Source organism: Apteryx rowi, unplaced genomic scaffold, assembly GCF_003343035.1.
Source record: "Apteryx rowi isolate R43461 unplaced genomic scaffold, aptRow1 scaffold_9, whole genome shotgun sequence".
NCBI lineage: Eukaryota > Metazoa > Chordata > Aves > Apterygiformes > Apterygidae > Apteryx > Apteryx rowi.
The window spans coordinates 2,158,837-2,177,881 of record NW_020451204.1 but is presented as its reverse complement, the minus strand read 5'-3'; the positions used below and the strand labels follow the sequence as shown (position 1 = coordinate 2,177,881).

Genomic DNA, 19,045 nt, shown 5'->3' with positions numbered 1-19,045 from the left:
TCTGTTGTATTTTGGTTATCCCATTAAAACTTTCAATYAGACTAACAATAAGCTCTTGGCTGCATGCATATGATGCGTTCCCCTTTTTTGCCTACAGTAAGATTCTGAGTGTAACAAAAACCACAAGATCAGGGGATTGATGGAAACTTCTACAGCCTCATTGCCTCATGACTGAACTGCACCCGTGCTCTGGCAGCCGCAAACACGTCATGGGAAGGTGCCCAAGGCAAAGGCTCACCGAGTGGAGCGGTGCCCATGGAGAGCAGAGCAGGAGGCCTTTGCACGACACATCCCATCTGGCTGAGCCTCCCCACTCCTGTGGCTGGCCACTCTCACACTTTATAGAGAGGCCAGGAACAAACTGGTGTGCACCAAGATCAGCAAGAACAAAGCAGGGAATTTTTCCTCCCTGTGTCCCACAGGCTTACTAGCATGGGTTGTGCCCAGGGTGATGAAGCTCCTGCACATATCTTAACTCTGCTCCTCTTTTCTTTATCCCAGCAGAGTTGCGAAGAATATTTTAGCATCTGTCCAGGAAGCAGAGTGCAGACAACATATTTAGGAAGTCACCTACCCAGGGTGTGGGAAAGAACCGTTCCCTCCATTTTACAAGGTTTTGCTCTCCCAGGCCCCACAGATTCTGGAGAAGAAGAGCTGCAAACACTTCTCCTGGCCGGGTTACAGCGCCGACTTATACCTACATCACACATTTTTATGTTATATGATGTCTGCTCACCAGGAACCAAACTGAGCCATAACAAGCTCTTTGCACAAAACAAGCATTGGATGGTAGTAACTCCTGGTCACTCACACTGTCAGGGAGCTTCATGCTGCTGCACACTCAGTGGAGAGGATTCAGGGGGAATTTTCTTTGGCCCTTATGTGCTACTGTTTCTTTTTATTTTTTTAATGGGCAGGAGTGAAGAAATTGCATCCAGTCTAGCTTGGCTGAGCCCAACAGACAGACACACACCCTCTCCCGTGTCTCTCTGTGAAATTTCTCTTAGCTCCAATACACTTTCAGCTCTGGTATAGCGAGCTGTTCTTCAAATTGGTAACAAGTGCTTGCTCTGATACATCAAATTAAAAATGGATAGTGTATTATAGTTTGTCAAGTAAGAAACCAAAACATGCCATAAATATTTAACACCACCATCTCTCCCGCTCTCTCCCCCCTACACTTGCTTTCTGACACTGTTTGTCAAAGCAGCATGAACACGGAAATAGGTTTTGCCTTTCCTTGTGAATTGCTGAGCCGCAGTAATTATCTCCTTTTGGCACTTCCGGAGAGCTGTCTGGGGAAGCTGACAGCTCAGTGGTGGGGACACAGACTCTCAGCCTTGCTCAGGGGCGGCTCAACCTGCCGGAAGAGCAGGTAGGCTCTCTCTGGTGGGGCAGAGTGGGGTGCAGTGCAGAAAAGGAGCTCACAGGAGGAGAAGGTGGTTGTGAGGGAATCAGCTGGGTGTTCACATCACACACGAAAACCAACAACTCCTGGCTTTCCAGACCTGAGGGCCCAAGCACATGCTAATTACCCAGGGCAGGCTCCTGCCAGTGGGACTAACAGCACGGATGAGGGTTGGTGGTGCGTATGTGTGGGCAGGACCCAGTCTTCTACAAACAACTGCTTAATAGGAAGATCAGGGGGTCTTTTGCTGAGGTCATGATTCAAATGGGTGATATACTGCTCTTGGTCTTCCCACGAGGGACCCCACAGTGCCCACCACCACCCAAGGGACCCTGACCTCCAGCCTCCTCCAAACCCAACCAGCCGCCTGGGGGATGCATGCTTTAGCAGCAGGTTCTGTGGCAGATCCAGGGTTGGGATGGAAAGGAGGTATCAGACGAAATGAACATACGAGTTGTGGACGCTGCAGTTGTAGAAGACGAAGCTGGTGCTGGCAAAAGTCATACCCGTTTCCTTGGACTTAAGCTGGAGCTGGACGATGTGATGGTCTCCTGGGAAAAAATTAGATGCATCAGTGTGACTGCCTTGTTAGCCCAGTTAAGTGCTACTGGCCATGACATCAGWCTATACTGGGTGCTGACCTATGGTATCTTGGTTAGCCTGTCCTCCTCAGGTGTAGGATACACAATAAGACTTCTACAGCACAGTTTTCCAACACGAAGCACATTTACCTCTTTCATGGGACTGGGGTGATGGAATAGGTCTCCACCATTGGAAATTCTCCTGCCTGGGAGCAGATTCTGGGCTTCATGATGCCAACAGGTCTTAGGCATTCCTTACTAATTTCAAAACTATGATAAATGAAGTTGGCAAGTAGGAGAACTAATCTCAAAGAGAGGTGAAGACTCCTGGAATAAGGAAGTTATTAAAATGGAGCACTATCTTTATGGATTTTCGTTGCTGCAGGTTCATTTGATGTCCCCAGAAGGAAGGGGAGGTTTGCACTTCTGGCCCTGAGCATTGGTGTCCTGTGCATACACTGCCTGACAGAGAAACGTACCTGCTTCTCGAAGGAGATGCAAGGGGGTACAGAACGATTTACTTTCTCATCACCCTCCTTCCTCATCATCTTTGAATATAGCCCAATATCCAGGACAACCATGCATGGAGAAAGCCACCTCCATATCCTGCCTCCAAACAGAGGTGACCCCTTGAGAAAAGCAGGATGAAGAATGCTCCAGAAAGGAAGTTCGCTTGGATAAATATCATTACAGGGAGTACAGGGTAGGGGGTCCCTGGCTGCACGCTGGGGAATGCTGATGAACAGGGAGATTCCCATGTGAACTGTTCCTTTGGGTAATGGCATAATCACCCTGGCCTTTGGGTACAAACAATCCAGCTCAACATAAAACATCCACAAGCCATTGCCCATCTAGAAGGACCTTTCTATTGCCATAGCATCCATCCACAGCAAAACCTCTTCCTCAGCTCCTACATACCTTCTCTTCATTCTCTCCATGTCCCTTTCCCACTGCTCCCATACTGGGCAGTTAACTGTCAGCTCTTCCCCCAGTGCCAAAGGCCCTATTCAAACCCCCAAAGCCCATCAGCTGTGGGTAGTAACTGGGTGAATTAATTGCAGTAATTTGGTGAGGAAGGAATCCATGTTTAATTCAATACTTTGGCCTAGTTGGCCCTTTCACCTCTATTATTTTCTTCCTCACCTGAAAGATTCATTAATCAATCAGGCCAAAGCAAACTTGACAACTCATCTCAGCATGCACCCACGTGCTCACCCATCCACCTACAAGCACACATATACACATGCACACATACGCATGCACACACCACACACACTTGACTAAACACATTTTTGCTGCCAGTGCTCGACTCTGCTGCCCATCTGCTGCCGCCAGCTTTGACAGCTCTGTTAACTGCTTCATATTTAACAACTTTGCCAACATCTTGTGTATATTTTAAAACAGAATCTGAGGACTGGATGGCTCCAGGGATCAGACACGCTACAGAGCCACACATCCCTTGGTTCAAATCCAGCCTCTGGCACTATGCATGGAGGACTTGGTCTTTGCAGAGGTGCAGAGCACCAGCTGCTGAAGTTGATACAAGCCGCAGGTGTCCAGCTTCTCTGGAAACCCTGCTCCACATAAATCTCTCCCTGCTGTCCTGCCTTCAGCTTCCACCACTATTTTTATTCTCTGGTCATTTATAGCCCAGCCCTGGACAGATGTCCACACCAAGGAAATGATACCTGGCTTCTATCTTGGAAGGCAAGTGTGACTTATGACTCAGGGAGCCCTGAAGATGGTAGCAGCCTTTTGGGTGCTTAGATGCATTTTCCTGCAGTGGGACTATAACAGAGAGCACACCTGTTGTTGTGTGTGGCTGGGGGAGAGCAGAGAGATAACAGTGATAATTTGTGTCACTTCATCTTTTGTGGCCTGAGAGGGTTGTCAGTGCCAAACTTTACAGCAAAAATCCACAAGAAGCCAAGGACAAAAATGGCAGCATCCTCTCTGTGCCTCTTGTGGCAATCAACAGTGTTGATGTCTTTATAGCAAGTGCCTGCAGAGAGCCTCAAACACAGAAGTACTTAGAAAAGGGAAGCAAAAAGGAGCAGGGAGCTGGGGCAGGGGGGAGAGTAGAAGGGGGAGTCCATCCTTGAGATGAGGTATTTCCACCTTGGACCACGTTGTGAGAGGGCCAGTAACAGCCTGGGAACAGCTGAAGGGAGTAAAGGTGGGGGACAGACACAAGAAACTGAGCATATGGACCTATAGCTGGGAGGAGCAGGATGAAATTACAGGAGGGATCATTCAGATCTGCAGGATGTTCTGGCTGCTACAGAGGATGGGATATATGGGACGTATTGAGAGCATTTACAGCCTGATTCCTTGGGTCACGCAACAACAGCCTGAGCAAAATGCTTCCAAAGACACTGCACTGGTCTCATGTCTCATGTCTTTGCTAGATATATGCAATTGCCACTCGGTGGCAGTCTGAAAACACATACCATCACACACATATGCACCTTAATGCGGGTACTGATATCCCAGCTCACTGCTGGCACACGTGTGCACACATAAACACACAAACACGCTCACACTCAGCACACGTGCTACAATGTGTTGCTGTGCTGCTCCACCAGCGAGCACCAACACAGCATCCCACCTACCCCTGTGCTTTACACTGACCCATCCTCAGGCTCCTGTAAGCCAAACTCTGCTTCTAGAGCAAGTGGATGCTGAGATGCATGGGAGTGGGATGAGAAAGGAAGGGAGAAGTGGTGCAAGTGGGGGAGCTGTGAGATACCCACCGTTCTCTGTGATGATCTGAGGCACCTCTTTGGCAGCTGGCGAGATGCATTGGATCTGACTGCCCACCACCAAGCCATCCATCTCTGACAGGTCCTCGAAGGTGCAGTTAACTCCTGCTGACAGCTCAGGGACATTGTAGGTCTCCAAGACTAGCTGCAAGCAAAGATGGAAGGAGGGAAGAAGAGAGAGAAAAAAAAAAGAGAGAAAAAATACTGAGCTGAACAACAGAGCTGGGCAAGCAGGAGAGAATTACACTGGAGAGGTTGGACAAAGAGCCTCTTGCTAGACAGAGCATCCTCCTTCAACAGAAAGCAGCGATTCAGGAGAGGGATGTGTGTGTGGAGGGGAAAGGAGATGAAATGCCGATGCCAACACAAGTGGTACGTGGCTATGCAGGAACAACTGCACTGCATCCCAGTGCTGGCTGGGTCAGTGGAGGGGAAGGAGTGCTCGTTATCTGTCATGCAAGTGTAAGGTTAGACAGGGAGTCTTTGGAGCCGGCTGTGAAGACTGGGGCTTTGCTGGCCCCAAGGCACGCGGTTTCTGAGGAAGGCGACTGCTACTCACAAGAGGCACTCTGCAGACTACAGAGAAACTGTAGCGCTCCAGTCTAACTCTCTACGGCCTGCTCTCCTAGCATCAGCAGATGGGGGGAGCGCTCTGTCACCAAGTTCCTGCGTAAGGAGAGTCTAGTTACAGCCTTCGGTCCACCACAAAAAACCGCTCTCTCTAGAGGCACAGCAAATTCACTGCTTCTGTCCTGCCCATCCCACTGAGGAAGCAGTTGGCCCTGGGGATGTCCTGTATTGGGGCATCATAAATTAAAAAAAAAAAAAAAGCTATGAAGAAGGAATTCCTGGTGATTTTAGAGTTCATGACCCTCACCAGCTTTACCATGTCATTACTCATGGTCATTAAAGAAAGGAATCGCACGGCTGGTTTCTACCATGTTCATGCTCTAGCAGAGGGCCTTCATGCTGCTGTCTTACCAGACCAGATAAGGTCCTGCACCACTGCTCTCCAGCCCTGAGGGTCCTGCCTAAACCACTCTTGAACAAAGACACCCCATGACCAAAGGCAGAGAGGCATCACAGGGTACTTCTAGCAACTGCTGATGACCTAGTAGTATAAATTTAGGGTTACTGTCACCAATCACTAGAGCCAGTCACTAGAGGCAGGCACAAACTTGGATGCTTTCCACACTTGCCTACTCCAGGAGCTAGCTGAGGCCCCATCTGAGGTGACAGCCACTAAAAGGAGACACAATGCATGCTGAAGTGTTGTGACTATCAGCACAAAGAACAGAGGAGATCAGGCCAGGTGCTAAAGCAGGGGATAATGGGTAACATAACTCTTGCATATTGCTTCTCCACACAGTTTTCCTCACGTGGAGAAGACTTGGGGGCTATTTCTCAACACTAGGCACCATGAGGGAGAAAGGCTGAGCAGATGGGTCTTTGCCCTGACTGACATAAAGACCTTGCATGAGTATGTTCATTTCCTGGCAAAGGGAGCAGCAATGGGAAAGACAATTTTGTTTCTTGGATGGGGAGCAGGAGAAAGCTTTGGGTACTTGAACAGATTTAGCATTTAGGCAGTTCAAAACTCTCCTGTCAAATGGTTGCCCCTCTCCTGCATCTACCTGCTCACGAATACACTGTCAGCAGTGGAGAAGGGGAAACCGTTCTCTTTGATAAATCTCTCTCTTTGAGCACAGCAAGTGAAGAATATAGGTGTGCCATGCTGAGGATGACACCAACGGATAGACCGGTAGAGCTTGGCCACGAACATCATGACCAATGCTCACCCTGAGCAGACAAGAAGTCTTACATCCCCCATGCCTACTCTGGAGCTGCTGCAGTGAGGGAGGAACGGAGCCTCCCCCCAAGCAAGTATTTCTTCTCAGATACAGCTTTCCAAGTCAGTGTCAGTGTCCAAAAGTTAAAGAACTAGCTGGCCACACAAATAACTTCTCTGCCTCTATAGGCAAGAACTTGATATTGTTGTCCCTTAGTTAGAACCCAAGTAAGACCCCACAAGGATACCACTGGCCATTCAATCATCAGTGCTCCCCTCTTGGTTTGCCAAGAGACTAGCTGAGATGGTTGTGAATGAGCTAGGACACCAGTCCATCCAGAACTGGGCTGAGACTCCCATGGCAATTTTCATGCAGACTATTGGGCAAAAGCGAGATGCTGGCAACTTCTGATCCCAGCAGCTTGGGGTTGTCTTGCCCTGCCAGAGTAACCTAGAGGTAAAGGTCTTTTATTCTGTTATCAATTTCAATTGCCCTGAGCCAGCTAGTCCCCCAGGATTTATTCTAACATAAAAGAATTCAAAGACTACTGAGAGAATAAGAGAAAGAAACCTTGAGCTCCCAGAAGAACAAAGGACTTAAGATGTCTCAGATCAGTTTTGTTTGAAGCCTAGGAAAGTTAAGTCACAGCAAAGTTAAGAGGCTGAAACAAAGCAGCAATGATTGGACATGCAGGCTTTGAAAGGCTGATTTCATTATCACTGACTAAAACCCAGCACTCCAAAACCTATCACCTAGAAGATGTCTGACAGCTGCACCTTGGGCAATACCATTTAGACCTTTCAGGATGTGGGGCTAGGAACCAACTCACCCAAAAATGGATCTTTCAGGGCCTGAGTTATCAGGTCAGTTCCAGTCCAAACTAGTATGGCCAAAAGGGTAGAGCCTTGGTAGCCTGGATGAAATGTGTCCCTACCTCATTCTCAGAGGGGGTCGAGTTCTCACTACATTTGCTACTGCTGTCATGAGCTGGAAGAAAAGCCAAGAGCTGCCTAGATTTTCCACAGTGATTTCTTGCCTCAGGCCCAGAAAAAGGATCAGGATCACCTACTGCTTTACCATCACTCATTGTGTGTCTAGGCCAGATACTGTCTTCAACAGCTCTTGGCCTTAAAGGCTAAACCTTGTTCTGAAGAAGGTCACATGATGTAGCATGGACTTTGACAGCCTTAGGTTCCTCTGTGTAGTATCCTGCCTCTCTGCTCTGCATACTCAGTGCTGGAGCTGCAACAGAGTGGAGCTGTTGGTAGCTTAAGAAGGAGACACTTCCACCCAAGGTGATGGGAAATTAGAGCTTATTAAAATAACTCATGGTATCCCTCACTCCTCCTCCTTCTAGAGGGTCAGTTCTAACCTTGATGATGTCCTTTGCCTAAAGCCCATGCCTAGCTGTTCAAAAACCCTTCTCCAAGGAAGTGAACATCTGCACTGTGTGCACACAACACTTCCAGGGTGTGGAGGCCCTTCAGAGCTGCCCTTAGTTCCTCACACAAAACAGGGAAGCCTCTTTCCACACTTCTAGCCAGGGTATAACCAAAGCCCAAATGCCCTCCCATGGAAAATCTTTCTGCATGCCAAGAAAGCTGCTGGGAAAGTTAATGGCTTCTGGAGAACTTCCTGACTTTGAACTTCCCATCCTTCCCACTCCTGCTGAATCCAAGTGACACATGCCTGGGACCATCAGATTGACCGCATGGGCAGACTAAACCTGAGGGGCAGGGAGGGATGGGGATGGGAATTAACATTCCTTACCAGTACGTTGTACTGGGAGACAGAGATGTTGTTGGGATGCACAGTAAGCCGGACGCACTGCTTCATCTCCGAGGCAAATCTCCGAGGCTCGCTGGAGCGCTCACACCGCTCCTTCCTCGTGCACCTGAGCAAATGGGAACAGAGAGGGGCAGGGTTAACACGAAGCCTGGCTAGGAGGGTGAAGGTGGCCCTGGGATGTGGGAGGAGTGATCACTGAGGGTGGAAAGTCAACACTGTACCCTTTGGCACCTCACTGGCTTGAAAGCCTTCACAGTCACACCCTGGAGCTCTCTGACTCCAGTGCTGACCGGAGTATCACAGCAGGCTTAATGGTGGCAAGGACACCATGAAAGAGGAGGGGTGTGGAGTGAAAGCCTCAACTCTTGGGTAGGATGCACAGCCCTGGAGATGATCCAGTGGAAGCGGTGGGTACATGGCATGTGAGCAGTACAAGCTCACAAAGATCAAAACAATCACTAATTCTTATCAGTGCTTTCAGCAGCTTTCACTGTCTCTGGTCTTCTCTGCAGGGTGTAAACGCAGAACAGCAATGTGAATGGGTAATGGCACGTCCTGTTTTAATCCAGATTTGCATTTACTTAGTATAAAAGACATATGTATTTTACTCCGCATGTGCTGCTGAGGCCACAGCTTTGAGGAAGATGTCTGCCTAGAAATCCACGGGTTAATACAAAAGGACAGCTCCGACTGCATGCCAATTACCTTTTGCCATTAAGCTAATGTTATGGACTTGCACAGGGTGGCTTCAATGGATTTTGTTATTAGCAGTGCTATTACCCCCCATTAAAATCGGCTATAAAGACTAAGTGCGGATGTTAAATTATTCAGCCACTCCCAGACTTTGGATTCTTCGGTTCTGAGCGTGTGAGGGGGCTATTGGGGGATTAGCTCCAGAATCACCCCTGAGTCCTTGCTCCCTGGAGCAGAGTTTGTGCCCTTAAGCATGGGGATTTGCAAATGGGGATCTAAGGCAATACATTTCTTTGGACCCTAGTTTGGGTCTAAAGAAAACCCGATATACTGCTGAGCCTGAGCGTTACAGAGCTTGGGGTCTGGTCTAGGAGTTTAGGGCTTGTCTTCTCTTTAGTGACTGAAACTAGATGAAATTAACACCCCAATTTCAAACTCAAACTGCTCCATCTTCCTGGAACAGGAAAATTTTCTATTTCCAGGAATCAAAAGGGAGATCTCAGCCGTTCTCAGCAGACCCCCAATTTGCTTTGCAGATCCGAGGGAGCGAGAGCAGCACTGCAGCTCCCTCTCTCCACTCCCTGGGAGCCCTCATCCCATTAGTCTCCTTTAGTGCTGCCACATATTGGATCAGGAATTTTAAATGTACAGTCTCCAGAGGGCAAGAAGGATAGCCTATTAACTGCTCTCAAAACTGTAAAAGTTCCCTATCACAGAACGAAAGCCAAGGCAAAATGCTGACCCGAGATTTTTGCAAGCACTTTTGTAAAACAAATAGGCGCAGCAATACCAACAAAGCTCTTCAGGGCATGGAAATTCCTCCCCTGAGAATAGCTTGGAAGGAAAACCTTTTGGGCTTGATGTCAAAAAACAAGTGCCCAAATTCTTCAAAAAGTCCAGCCACCTCCCATTTATTTCCTCAGACTGCAGCATGGCAGAAAAGTCTGGATCTTCTCAAATTAAACGGGCAGCTACCCGGACTCAGTTCCAGTGTAGTAGCATAGTAGTTTGCATGGCTTTTACCCTCTGATGCACAAGCACACCTGGCATTTGCACAGGAGGAACAACACACAGGAATATGGTGAGCATTAAGGAACCCAGTTTATATTCCCAGCCACTGACCTGGAATACGTTTGTTAACATCCTATCCTGCTGTTTACTGGTTATACAGATTTAAAGCATACAACTCTTCAAACCAAAGACTCGCTCTGTATACATCTGACATGTCTTATAGCCCTGATATCTGTTGTAAGGCATATTGTCATACAAATAGTAAAATAATAATAATAATAAAAAAAAAAACCCAAACTAAGCTTTGCTTTAGTATAATATTAAGGTTGCAGTGTCAGGCACTCAGAAATTAGGTACTGCCAGATTGAAAGTAGCTTCGGCATTTCTATATGTGTTCCCTGCACTGGCGCACTGTGAGCCAGACTTTAATTACAGGATCGCGTATTATTATTCTTTTTCTTCCATAGGTGACCTTAATTCTGCCACTTGCTAACTTTTGACTTTGCATTCATTCTCCCTGTCTGACTTTTTGAATTCAATTTCTCAATTTAAAACTAAAAAGAAAAGCAAAAAAAAAAAAAAACCCTGCTGCTCAAATCTGATTACAGGGGAGTTTTGCCAAGCAGACCCAAAATGAACCCGGCTCTGGGTCACCAGCAAGGTTCAGGTCCTCAGACCAACATCACAGACCCCCTCCTTGCGCTAGGAGCGTAATTGATCCCAGGTAACTGATCCCGGCCCCTGCATAAATCAAGACTAAAGGGATGAAGCCTCCGGCCATTGGGTTCCTCAGCAGAGCAAGGTATTGCCCTCTCGAATCAGTCTCAGAAATGAGCGGTGTCAGCCAAAACGCAGAACAAAACACAGCAAAAACCCCAGCCACCGAAGGCAGCCACCCCAAGGGGAAATCACGGACCAAAAACTGAAGTTCAGCAAGTTGTAAATAAAGGCAGATGGGACTTTTTAGTAAATAAATGCCTCCAGACTCAACTGCCCCTCGTAGAAAGGTGATCCCCTGGACGGTGGCTGCCTGCACGCTGCAGCTGGACTATGGGAGGGATAAAGAAATAGGCCAGCTGGTAAAAACCAACCCCCCTAATCATTTTTGTACTGTCTTCTGAAAAACAGCGTGTATTATTTTGGGCCCTGAGCAATCACTATGACTCTGCTGTACTCTCATCTGGTGCAGCTGATGCCCTCTCTATTACTGCTTATGAGACAAATACCTTGTACTGCCAATAATTGCTTCCCTTTAATAAAATATCAGTAACTCTAACACACTGGCTCTGTCAATATGCCGAGATCACTTTCCGCTGCCATATAACCTAATTCGATGCTATTCATGCTATAATTAGCTTGTGTGTAACTCCCACCCAGCGGCATCACATTACACTTAAGACACCTAAAACAGCGTGCACGACCCCGAACTTATTTGCATAAGGTTATGGTGTAGACATGGCACTTCTCTGTATGTCTTAATAACACCTGCTATTTCATTACCAGCTGCATCTTTAACAATTGCAAGTCTCCTGCTTCTGTCTAAACCATCAGTACAAATACTAAGAAACTGGTCCTGCCACTGAACCATGAGGAATCTTATATCCTGATCATCTCACATTAAAATAAATACCGCTAACGCTAACCCTCTGTTCACTATCCACTAACCAATTATTTTAATAAAATTAAATTAATACTTTGCGCTTCTGTGGCATCTTTCATCCAAGGATCTCAAAGGGCTTCGCCTGGAGCTAATTAATCTTCACGACACCTCTCTGTGGTAGAGACATTCCCACTCAGAGAGGGGAAAGGGAACACAGACATGTGCGTGTCGGAGACCAGAGCAAGGCCCAGGTTTCTGAGGATGAGGTGAAGGCCCTGGTTTGGGATGCAAGAGAGATCAGAGTTAAATCCCAGGTCTGCCACCTGTGAGCTGAAGCAACCTGCTGGGCCACGTTCTGCAAACATCAGTGGTACTGGGGAAAGGAGCTATTCCACCCGTGCAATGAGGCACTAAGGGCTCTTCCACCTTGCCAGGACGGTGCAGCCCCAGTCCAGATCCACTCAACAACCTCCAGGGTTTGTCCCTAAGTGGCCAGCGTTAGGAGTGTCAATCTGAACCCCAGAAATCTCTGGAGGGGATGAACCTCAGCGCACACCCGGACTCTCAGTGCACCTGCATAACCCAGGTGCAAGAAGGGTCAAGTGGGGATTCTCCTCTATCTGCAAGCTCTGCGATTTCGCTAAGCGTGGCATGGAGAGCTGCAGATCATGCTGCTGCAGAGCTGTCAGCCTGTGATGAGAATGTGTCTGTCATGGGGCTTAGCCTGCTGACACCTCACTTTGTCTCTCAGTGAAGACCCACCTCCATCATCCAGCTGCAGAAGAAAAACCACAAACAAGCAAGCAAAGAAAACCAGGACCTGTGTTTGTCAGACTGTTGGCCTATTTTTTGGCCATATCTTTGTTTCTCCTAAGCCCAGTATAGTGGGGTCCTGATCCTTGCTGCGCCTTCCCCATCGTCCCCATCCTACTGGTTGACCCCTGGGAGCTTCTCCCGTACGTCTTTGTTCCGAGCATTGCATCTCCCTTTCCTCCTGCCTTGGGGCTGTGTCTTTGGCATCCAGACCTGATGAGGATCTGGGCTAACGGTCAGAAAGTGGCTGTGATCACAGCATCTGCAGGGAATGGAGGTCAGCAAAACCTTTCCCCATCCCCGAGCTATGGGCTTTTCTCATACACCCGTATCTGACCGCAAACCGCTTCTCCGTGTCATTTGTGATGACAAATTAAATATACTTAAAAGGCAAAGTGGCCCTTGTGCCTGGCCCTTCTAGTGGCAATTGTTTTCCAAGACATTCAAAACCCTGATAAGATCCTACAGTGGGTTTCTTCCCTCCTTCGGGCTCGTTGGGTACGTGGTGTTCAGCTGCAGGCTCTGYGCCGGCAGGGAGTCTCGCTGGGCTGCCGTGTCACGGCCCGAGGCTGTCAGGCCTCATGGCGAGGTGGGGAGTTGTTCTGCTAATTCACACCATTAGCCAGATCTGGTGGGCCCTGCTGGAGATCAAACTAATTGACACCCTGAGTGGACAAAATAGACAGAGACAGATAGTYCTGCAAGGAGGAAGCCTCAGGTTCAACCAACCAAGAAGGAAGTTTCTGTAAGTCTGTATTTTGCTTATATATATATTTTGTTTTTTKGGGGGGGAACACTGCAGACAAATAAAAAACAAAAAAAATAGAAAGTACAGCCCTGACTGAGGCTTTCTTGCTTATGTCCATAGATATTGAAACAGCAAAAGATTTTGATTCTTGGTTTTCTTTTTTAAATTTACCAGAAGCTGACTAAAATACCCAATTTTTCTGAATTATTTTTATTATTTTATTATTTATTGTTTTATTCTGAATTTTTTTTATTATTTTCATTTATATGAAAATAATAAAAAAAAATTGCCAGTTTTCTGGCAAGAGAAGAAAAACATTCTGTTAATTGATTTTAATTAAAACAATTTTCCAAGACAAAAGGGTTTTGACTGGATCTGATCAGAAATTTCTGCTCAGAGCAGAGGGGTTTTTTTGGACAAATTGCAGTTAGCACACTATACAATATTTTACTCAGAAAAAAAAAAAAAGACAGATTTTACCACTAGAAAAAAAAGAATTCTCAGAAAGAGATTTCAAACAAATTTTGGGGGGGARGGGAGAAGCCTTGGCATTTCGTGTACAGCAGTCATCTTTCTACTGCTCTTGCATGGCAAGATTTGCAGTCTGGCCAGGGAGGTGGGTTCACGGGGAAGAAGAGGGAAATGAAGCATCTGACCTCAGTGTTAAGGAGGGGGAGCAGAGTGAGAGACAGCTGAATGGTGTGGGTCAGTTCAGCAAACCAAAATGAAACCCTTCTATCATCTCCAAATGGGTAATTTGCAGGCATTGCTGTTTTGCAAAAGGTTTTGACATTTCAGCTTTCTTTTCCTATTCCAAACAGTGACATTTCCCGCAGGAGACAAATTCACTCACCCTTTGACAGATTAATCACAACCRCCTTTTCATTACACCTTCCCTCCAGAGCTGATAACCTTGAGAGTGCCGAGTGGGACCAGGGTGCCTTTGGACACCCTGTTCACACCAGCAAGGACAGACCACCAGGGCAGGATGGCTGAGTGGCTCCCGACCCGATTTGATGGGATTCCCCAGCCCATTTSTCACGAGGTCTTTCGTCACTGTGGGGTCACTCGCACCAGGGCCCTCAGCTCGTGCAGAGGGGTCTCCCCCCAAGCCTCATCCTCCAGTCTGTGGCCACATTATCATTCTCACCCTTCTCTCTGCTGCAAGATGGAGATGTTGCCTTGGCAGACACTGCTTTCCCCTTCCTCACCCCTTCCCAGTTCTGTGCTTTCGGCTTGGACGCTGTCGCACATGTTTTTTAGTCATGCTCTTAAATTTGCCCTGTCCTTTGGTCCTACCTTCTTCTTCTCAGGTTGTCTGTCTCTCTCCTAGACTTTCTTCACCAGTGATGTCCTCTATCTTTATCCTAATCCTCTCATGCCCACCCCAAGAGGGAACACATTTTGCCCAGGTGTATTGAGTAGATCCATCAGAGGAGAAAGTTCAGGAAAATTCCCATGGAGAAGGACACAGGATGAAGGGAAACTTCAAGGGAAATCTTATTTAGGTCTCAATTTGAAACACTCTCTGCATCCCTGGACTGAAAAACACAGATGGTCCCAGCAACCCTAGAGCAAGACAGCAGCAAGACACTATGATTTTTCATTCCTTTCCTCACTTCCTCTCCAAGAGAAATATGAGATTTCCCAGCTCAGGCAGAGCCTGGAGAGAGGCAGGCTGCATTTGCAGGTGGTTGGCAAAGAATTTAACTGAGGAAACTCCCAGACRTCCCAACTCAGTATGGACCAACAAATTGGGAATTTGAAATCTAGCAAGGGAACAGGCACAGTGCAGTGAACAGCTGTCCTTGTCGCAGAGGAAAAGGGGCACTTCCTCCAGAATGAAACAACAGAAAGGATCGCTGYTCCTCAAAGTCTCCAGTCTTTTCACCACACCAACACTTTTGACTTGATGTGCCTCCTGGGTAAAGCTGGGACAGGCTATACAGCCTGGGAGACACAGAGCACTTTTGGCATCGCTACCTTTCCTGGGTTTTCCACTCTCTGAACAAAGCCAGGCAGCTTCTGGCAAAGAGTAGTATTCCCCAAATGAGCACAGGGAGCTGGTGGGTGAGGCTGGCTCTTTACTGCTGCAGTGACAAAGTTCCCTGAGGCCAAAGAGGAAGGTGGATTACAAGATTCRTCTAGACTGGGACAACACCGCAGACCAAGAGCAGTCTTTCGAGGTTCCCSAGGTCACTGTCTTTTTGATTCCCTGACCCAGCTCTGCCCAAAGTCCTTGCTCAAAGGCAGGAGGGGTTGTCCATTCGAAGGCTAATGAGGTAGGTCAGAGATGCCTTTTGCAAGGTGGTCAGCAGAGGGAGCTCAGTGGAAGCCAAGTGCAACCCTCTTCATGGCATTTTCAGCCAGCGCTGTGGACAGTAATCTGCAAATGGRACTACAAGACAGAGAGAAATGCAGCTCTGAACATCTCTGGAGTTTAAAGCTGCTTGAATGTGGCAATCTGAATCAAGCTCATTAGTTGGGTCCTTCTTCTTTCAGGATGGGATGTGATATGACCACTTCCTTTATTTTAATGGAAAGGTTTTGGTTTCCCAGTTGTAAAGGCGGAAGAGACTGGAATAGATCAGTTACAGAGAACTGGAGATATAACAAGGGGTCTGGTTTTAGCCAAAGTCTGACCAGCATATACAGCCGGCTTTGCCTCTCTGGAGATCACTGTATCACAAGGAGAGAACAAGGCTGGGGAAGGAGGGAGCAGCTGAAATTTGCCTTTCCTTCCACTGGAACTGAAGTAATTTTCTGGCTGGAGTCAAGAAAAGTAAGGAGATTCAGTCCCACTTGCAAGTAAAGTTTAAGGTCAGTTTTAGCAATGTTTTGACATTTCCAGATTCCCTCAGGGTCCTAAGAATAGGATTGCCATAAATGTCGAGACGCAGCCATCACTGACCTTAAACTTCATGTGGTATCGTGGGGAATAGTCATCCCTCCCAGACTATTCTTTCTGGCCTCCAGGTTGCCCACAATGCTAGAGGATAGCAAAATCTAGCTTCCCTGGCAAGAACGAGTTAAATGCATTCATTTCCTGGGATACTCCATTTACTACGGAAAGGCAGGAGATGCTGCAGGAAAAGAGGGACAAATCTGAGGTGAGACCTTRTAAAGGACCATTCCTGGGAAACCTGTTCTGGCAATGAGAAAAGGGATGGCTTTTCTAGCAACTTCATCTGCATCCAGGGCCCTACTGAGCACAGCCCAGCTTGGACATGACCTGACAATCACTTGGAAAGTATGACAAGGTAGGAAGGAGACATCACCACTCTGATTTCTTTCATGAGGAAGGATTAAGTGATTCAGAAGACTGACGAAGGAACCAGACCCTTGTTTTAGTCTGTGGTGCTAACCACAAACAAGATCTCCTCTCCAAGAAACCTTCTCTTTGAGCATCAAAGACTAGGTGAGCAAGAAAGACCAAAGGCCATCAGGATGGACTTGCTGAGCCAGAGAAGTGGTTTCTCAGCCGGTGGTATCTGGGAACCCAGGGGGTTGTGGATTATCTCTAAGAGACGTGCAGAAGATAACTCAAGAAGTCGGTGTTGTCAGGAAGCTGAAATCCACTCTATGGAGCTCTGTGTCTCCCCAGAGCAGTTTTTCAGGGACCACAAGGCACCAAGTTTCAAACCACTAACCAAAACTAACTCCCATCCCTTCTCCTTTTGGTGCCTGGCTTGTAGCCCAGCTGGGACAACCCTGGGATGAAAGACCAGAAGTCCCAGCTGTCCTTGGGCAGAAGTTCAGGAAGGGAAAGGCTGCATTGCCAACGCTCCCTCTTCCCCACGTGCCTCCTGCCTGCCACCAACCCTGTCACTTAGCCAAATAGAGTGAGGATGCTAATTGCTCTGCCTGCTAATCTATTCTAATGCATGGTAATAGAAGCCGAGTTTCTGCCCTGATAACTCGCCCGGCTTATGCTGCAGAACTGCAATCCTGCTGCCTGCCCCTTATCTCTGTCCCCAGGTGGGCTCCTCCCTCCATCACAGCAACTGAATAAGCCCTCCCCTGGAGCCCTGGGGGGCGTGGATGAAAGGGATTTATTCYTCTGTCTCCTGCCCTACAAAGCCAGATACTCAGTAAAAAACATCCCCCCCTTTCCCTGATTTGGGGGATTTCATGCCCCTTTTCCTTACCCTCTTCCCCTCCCCAAGTTTCCAGATTGTCTTGTCAGTGCTAATCTTGCCTGGGGAGCCCTGGGTTGGCCTGGCCAATGCAACCTGCTCCCCAGCCCCAGCCTGYGAATGAAGGTTGCTGGTTCAGAGGTGGCCCAGGGACCACGCTGGCTCACACACTGCTGGGATGCAGCCACAGAAAAGCGAATTGCGTGCGGGCATGTGTGTGTGCAGGATAGATCGTTGATGAGCATTTTGATGGCTCATTCAAGCCTGAGATGAACAGGCGCATTTCACATGCAAATCCCTGGAAACTTGGAGCTTTTGTCCAATGAAGAATTGGCAATTGTTTGCTGACACTGGGGGAGGAAAGTGTGGAAATGAGGGAGGAGGTCTGAGGAAGGTGTTGTGGAAATACACCCCTCAGCTGGCCCTGCTCAGCGTTACAGAAAGGCCCTGTTCCTCCCTTCCCAGCGGTGTGACAGCCACGATGCTCAGAGAGGCCTCGAGAATAAAAAGCCCCAACCAGCTCTGCAGCATCAGAGAGTCAGTCAATGGCTGGGGCTGAACAGCTTGGGGCTGGGGGCAGGACTCCACTGACTCCTGGTGAGTCCAGCCTTGGGCTGCAAGTGACAGCAATGTTTCAGCTCCAGTGAGAAATGATCTAGCTGAGTTTCATTCCCTTTGGGTATCAGTTTCCAGTGAAACCCACAGCGTGAAGCTAGGCTGCCCTGGAGAGCGCTGGTATTTGTTGATTTCCAYCCGGTACTGCAAGCTTGCTTGAAGCAGTAACTAGCAGCAACCRCACTGGTCCCTGTAAGAAACCTCTTCCCCACTGTAGAATTGGCACCAACAAAAAGCCAGCATGCACGTTTGACACACGGAAGCGCTGGAATCGCCTGCCTTCATCCACTGACCCTTTCTAACCTCCTGTAAGGGTCAAAATTACAAGGGAAGGACATCTCAGAAGCTGCAGGGTCTCTGCTATATCATCCCTTAAATCTCAGCCCTAACTCCTTTGTTTCTGAACTAACAAGGCATAGCACAAGCCTGGAAGCTAAAGGCAGGGAGAGAATCGCAGAGCACAGACTCATGAGCAGCAGGCAGAGCTCAAGCCAAAGGCACGCATGTGAACTACCATCAATGCAGAGCGCCGAGGTGGTCTACACGAAAGAAATCACAGGAATCAGTCTGGAACTGTCTTTTTCCATCTGCCCATARAAGACTGGGCTTCAAATAAAGATGGAAAAACCCCTGAAGATTCAGCTGRAGTCTACCTGAGTAATGCAAGCTCTCCTTCTGTCTCTGAGGAGGCAGTAAAATAGCTTTCCCAGCACTGAATTCACTTACAGTCATTTTAAAGAAAATTAAAAAAGAAGAAAGTGAGAGAAAGGGAACAAGGTTGCTAGATAAGGCAAGTAATTAATGAACAAAATTACTTTTCCCRGAGAGCATCCTATCATGGCACTTCCTATTCATGATAATAATATTTGTGAATGTCTTCCCCAGAACCTGGSCAGATAACACCTACGCTCTCTTGCGCTCCTACATGCTCTCCTCAGCAAGGGCTGATGCAAATAATTTGTTCAAAGGGGCTAAAGCTCTTTGTTCAWGGCCTGATTCAGATGCCTGGGAACATCTTCCCTGAATTCTGCATGGGAGCCTCTTTTAAGTAACTCTGGAGAAATTTGTTCAGTCTTTTCCCTATCACTGTGGTCCAAGAG

General features: G+C 47.8%; 1 protein-coding gene across 1 annotated transcript in view; it reads right to left on the bottom strand.

Moving 5' to 3' along the window:
• PLXNA4 (plexin A4) overlaps window positions 1-19,045 on the bottom strand; it is a 438,326-nt gene that overhangs the window by 111,424 nt on the left and 307,857 nt on the right. The window contains exons 5-7 of the mRNA XM_026091208.1: window positions 8,312-8,435; window positions 4,743-4,896; window positions 1,860-1,959 (exon numbers count right to left, since the gene is read on the bottom strand). Coding sequence (XP_025946993.1) covers window positions 1,860-1,959; window positions 4,743-4,896; window positions 8,312-8,435 — 378 coding nt within the window. The remainder of the gene's footprint in view (window positions 1-1,859; window positions 1,960-4,742; window positions 4,897-8,311; window positions 8,436-19,045) is intronic.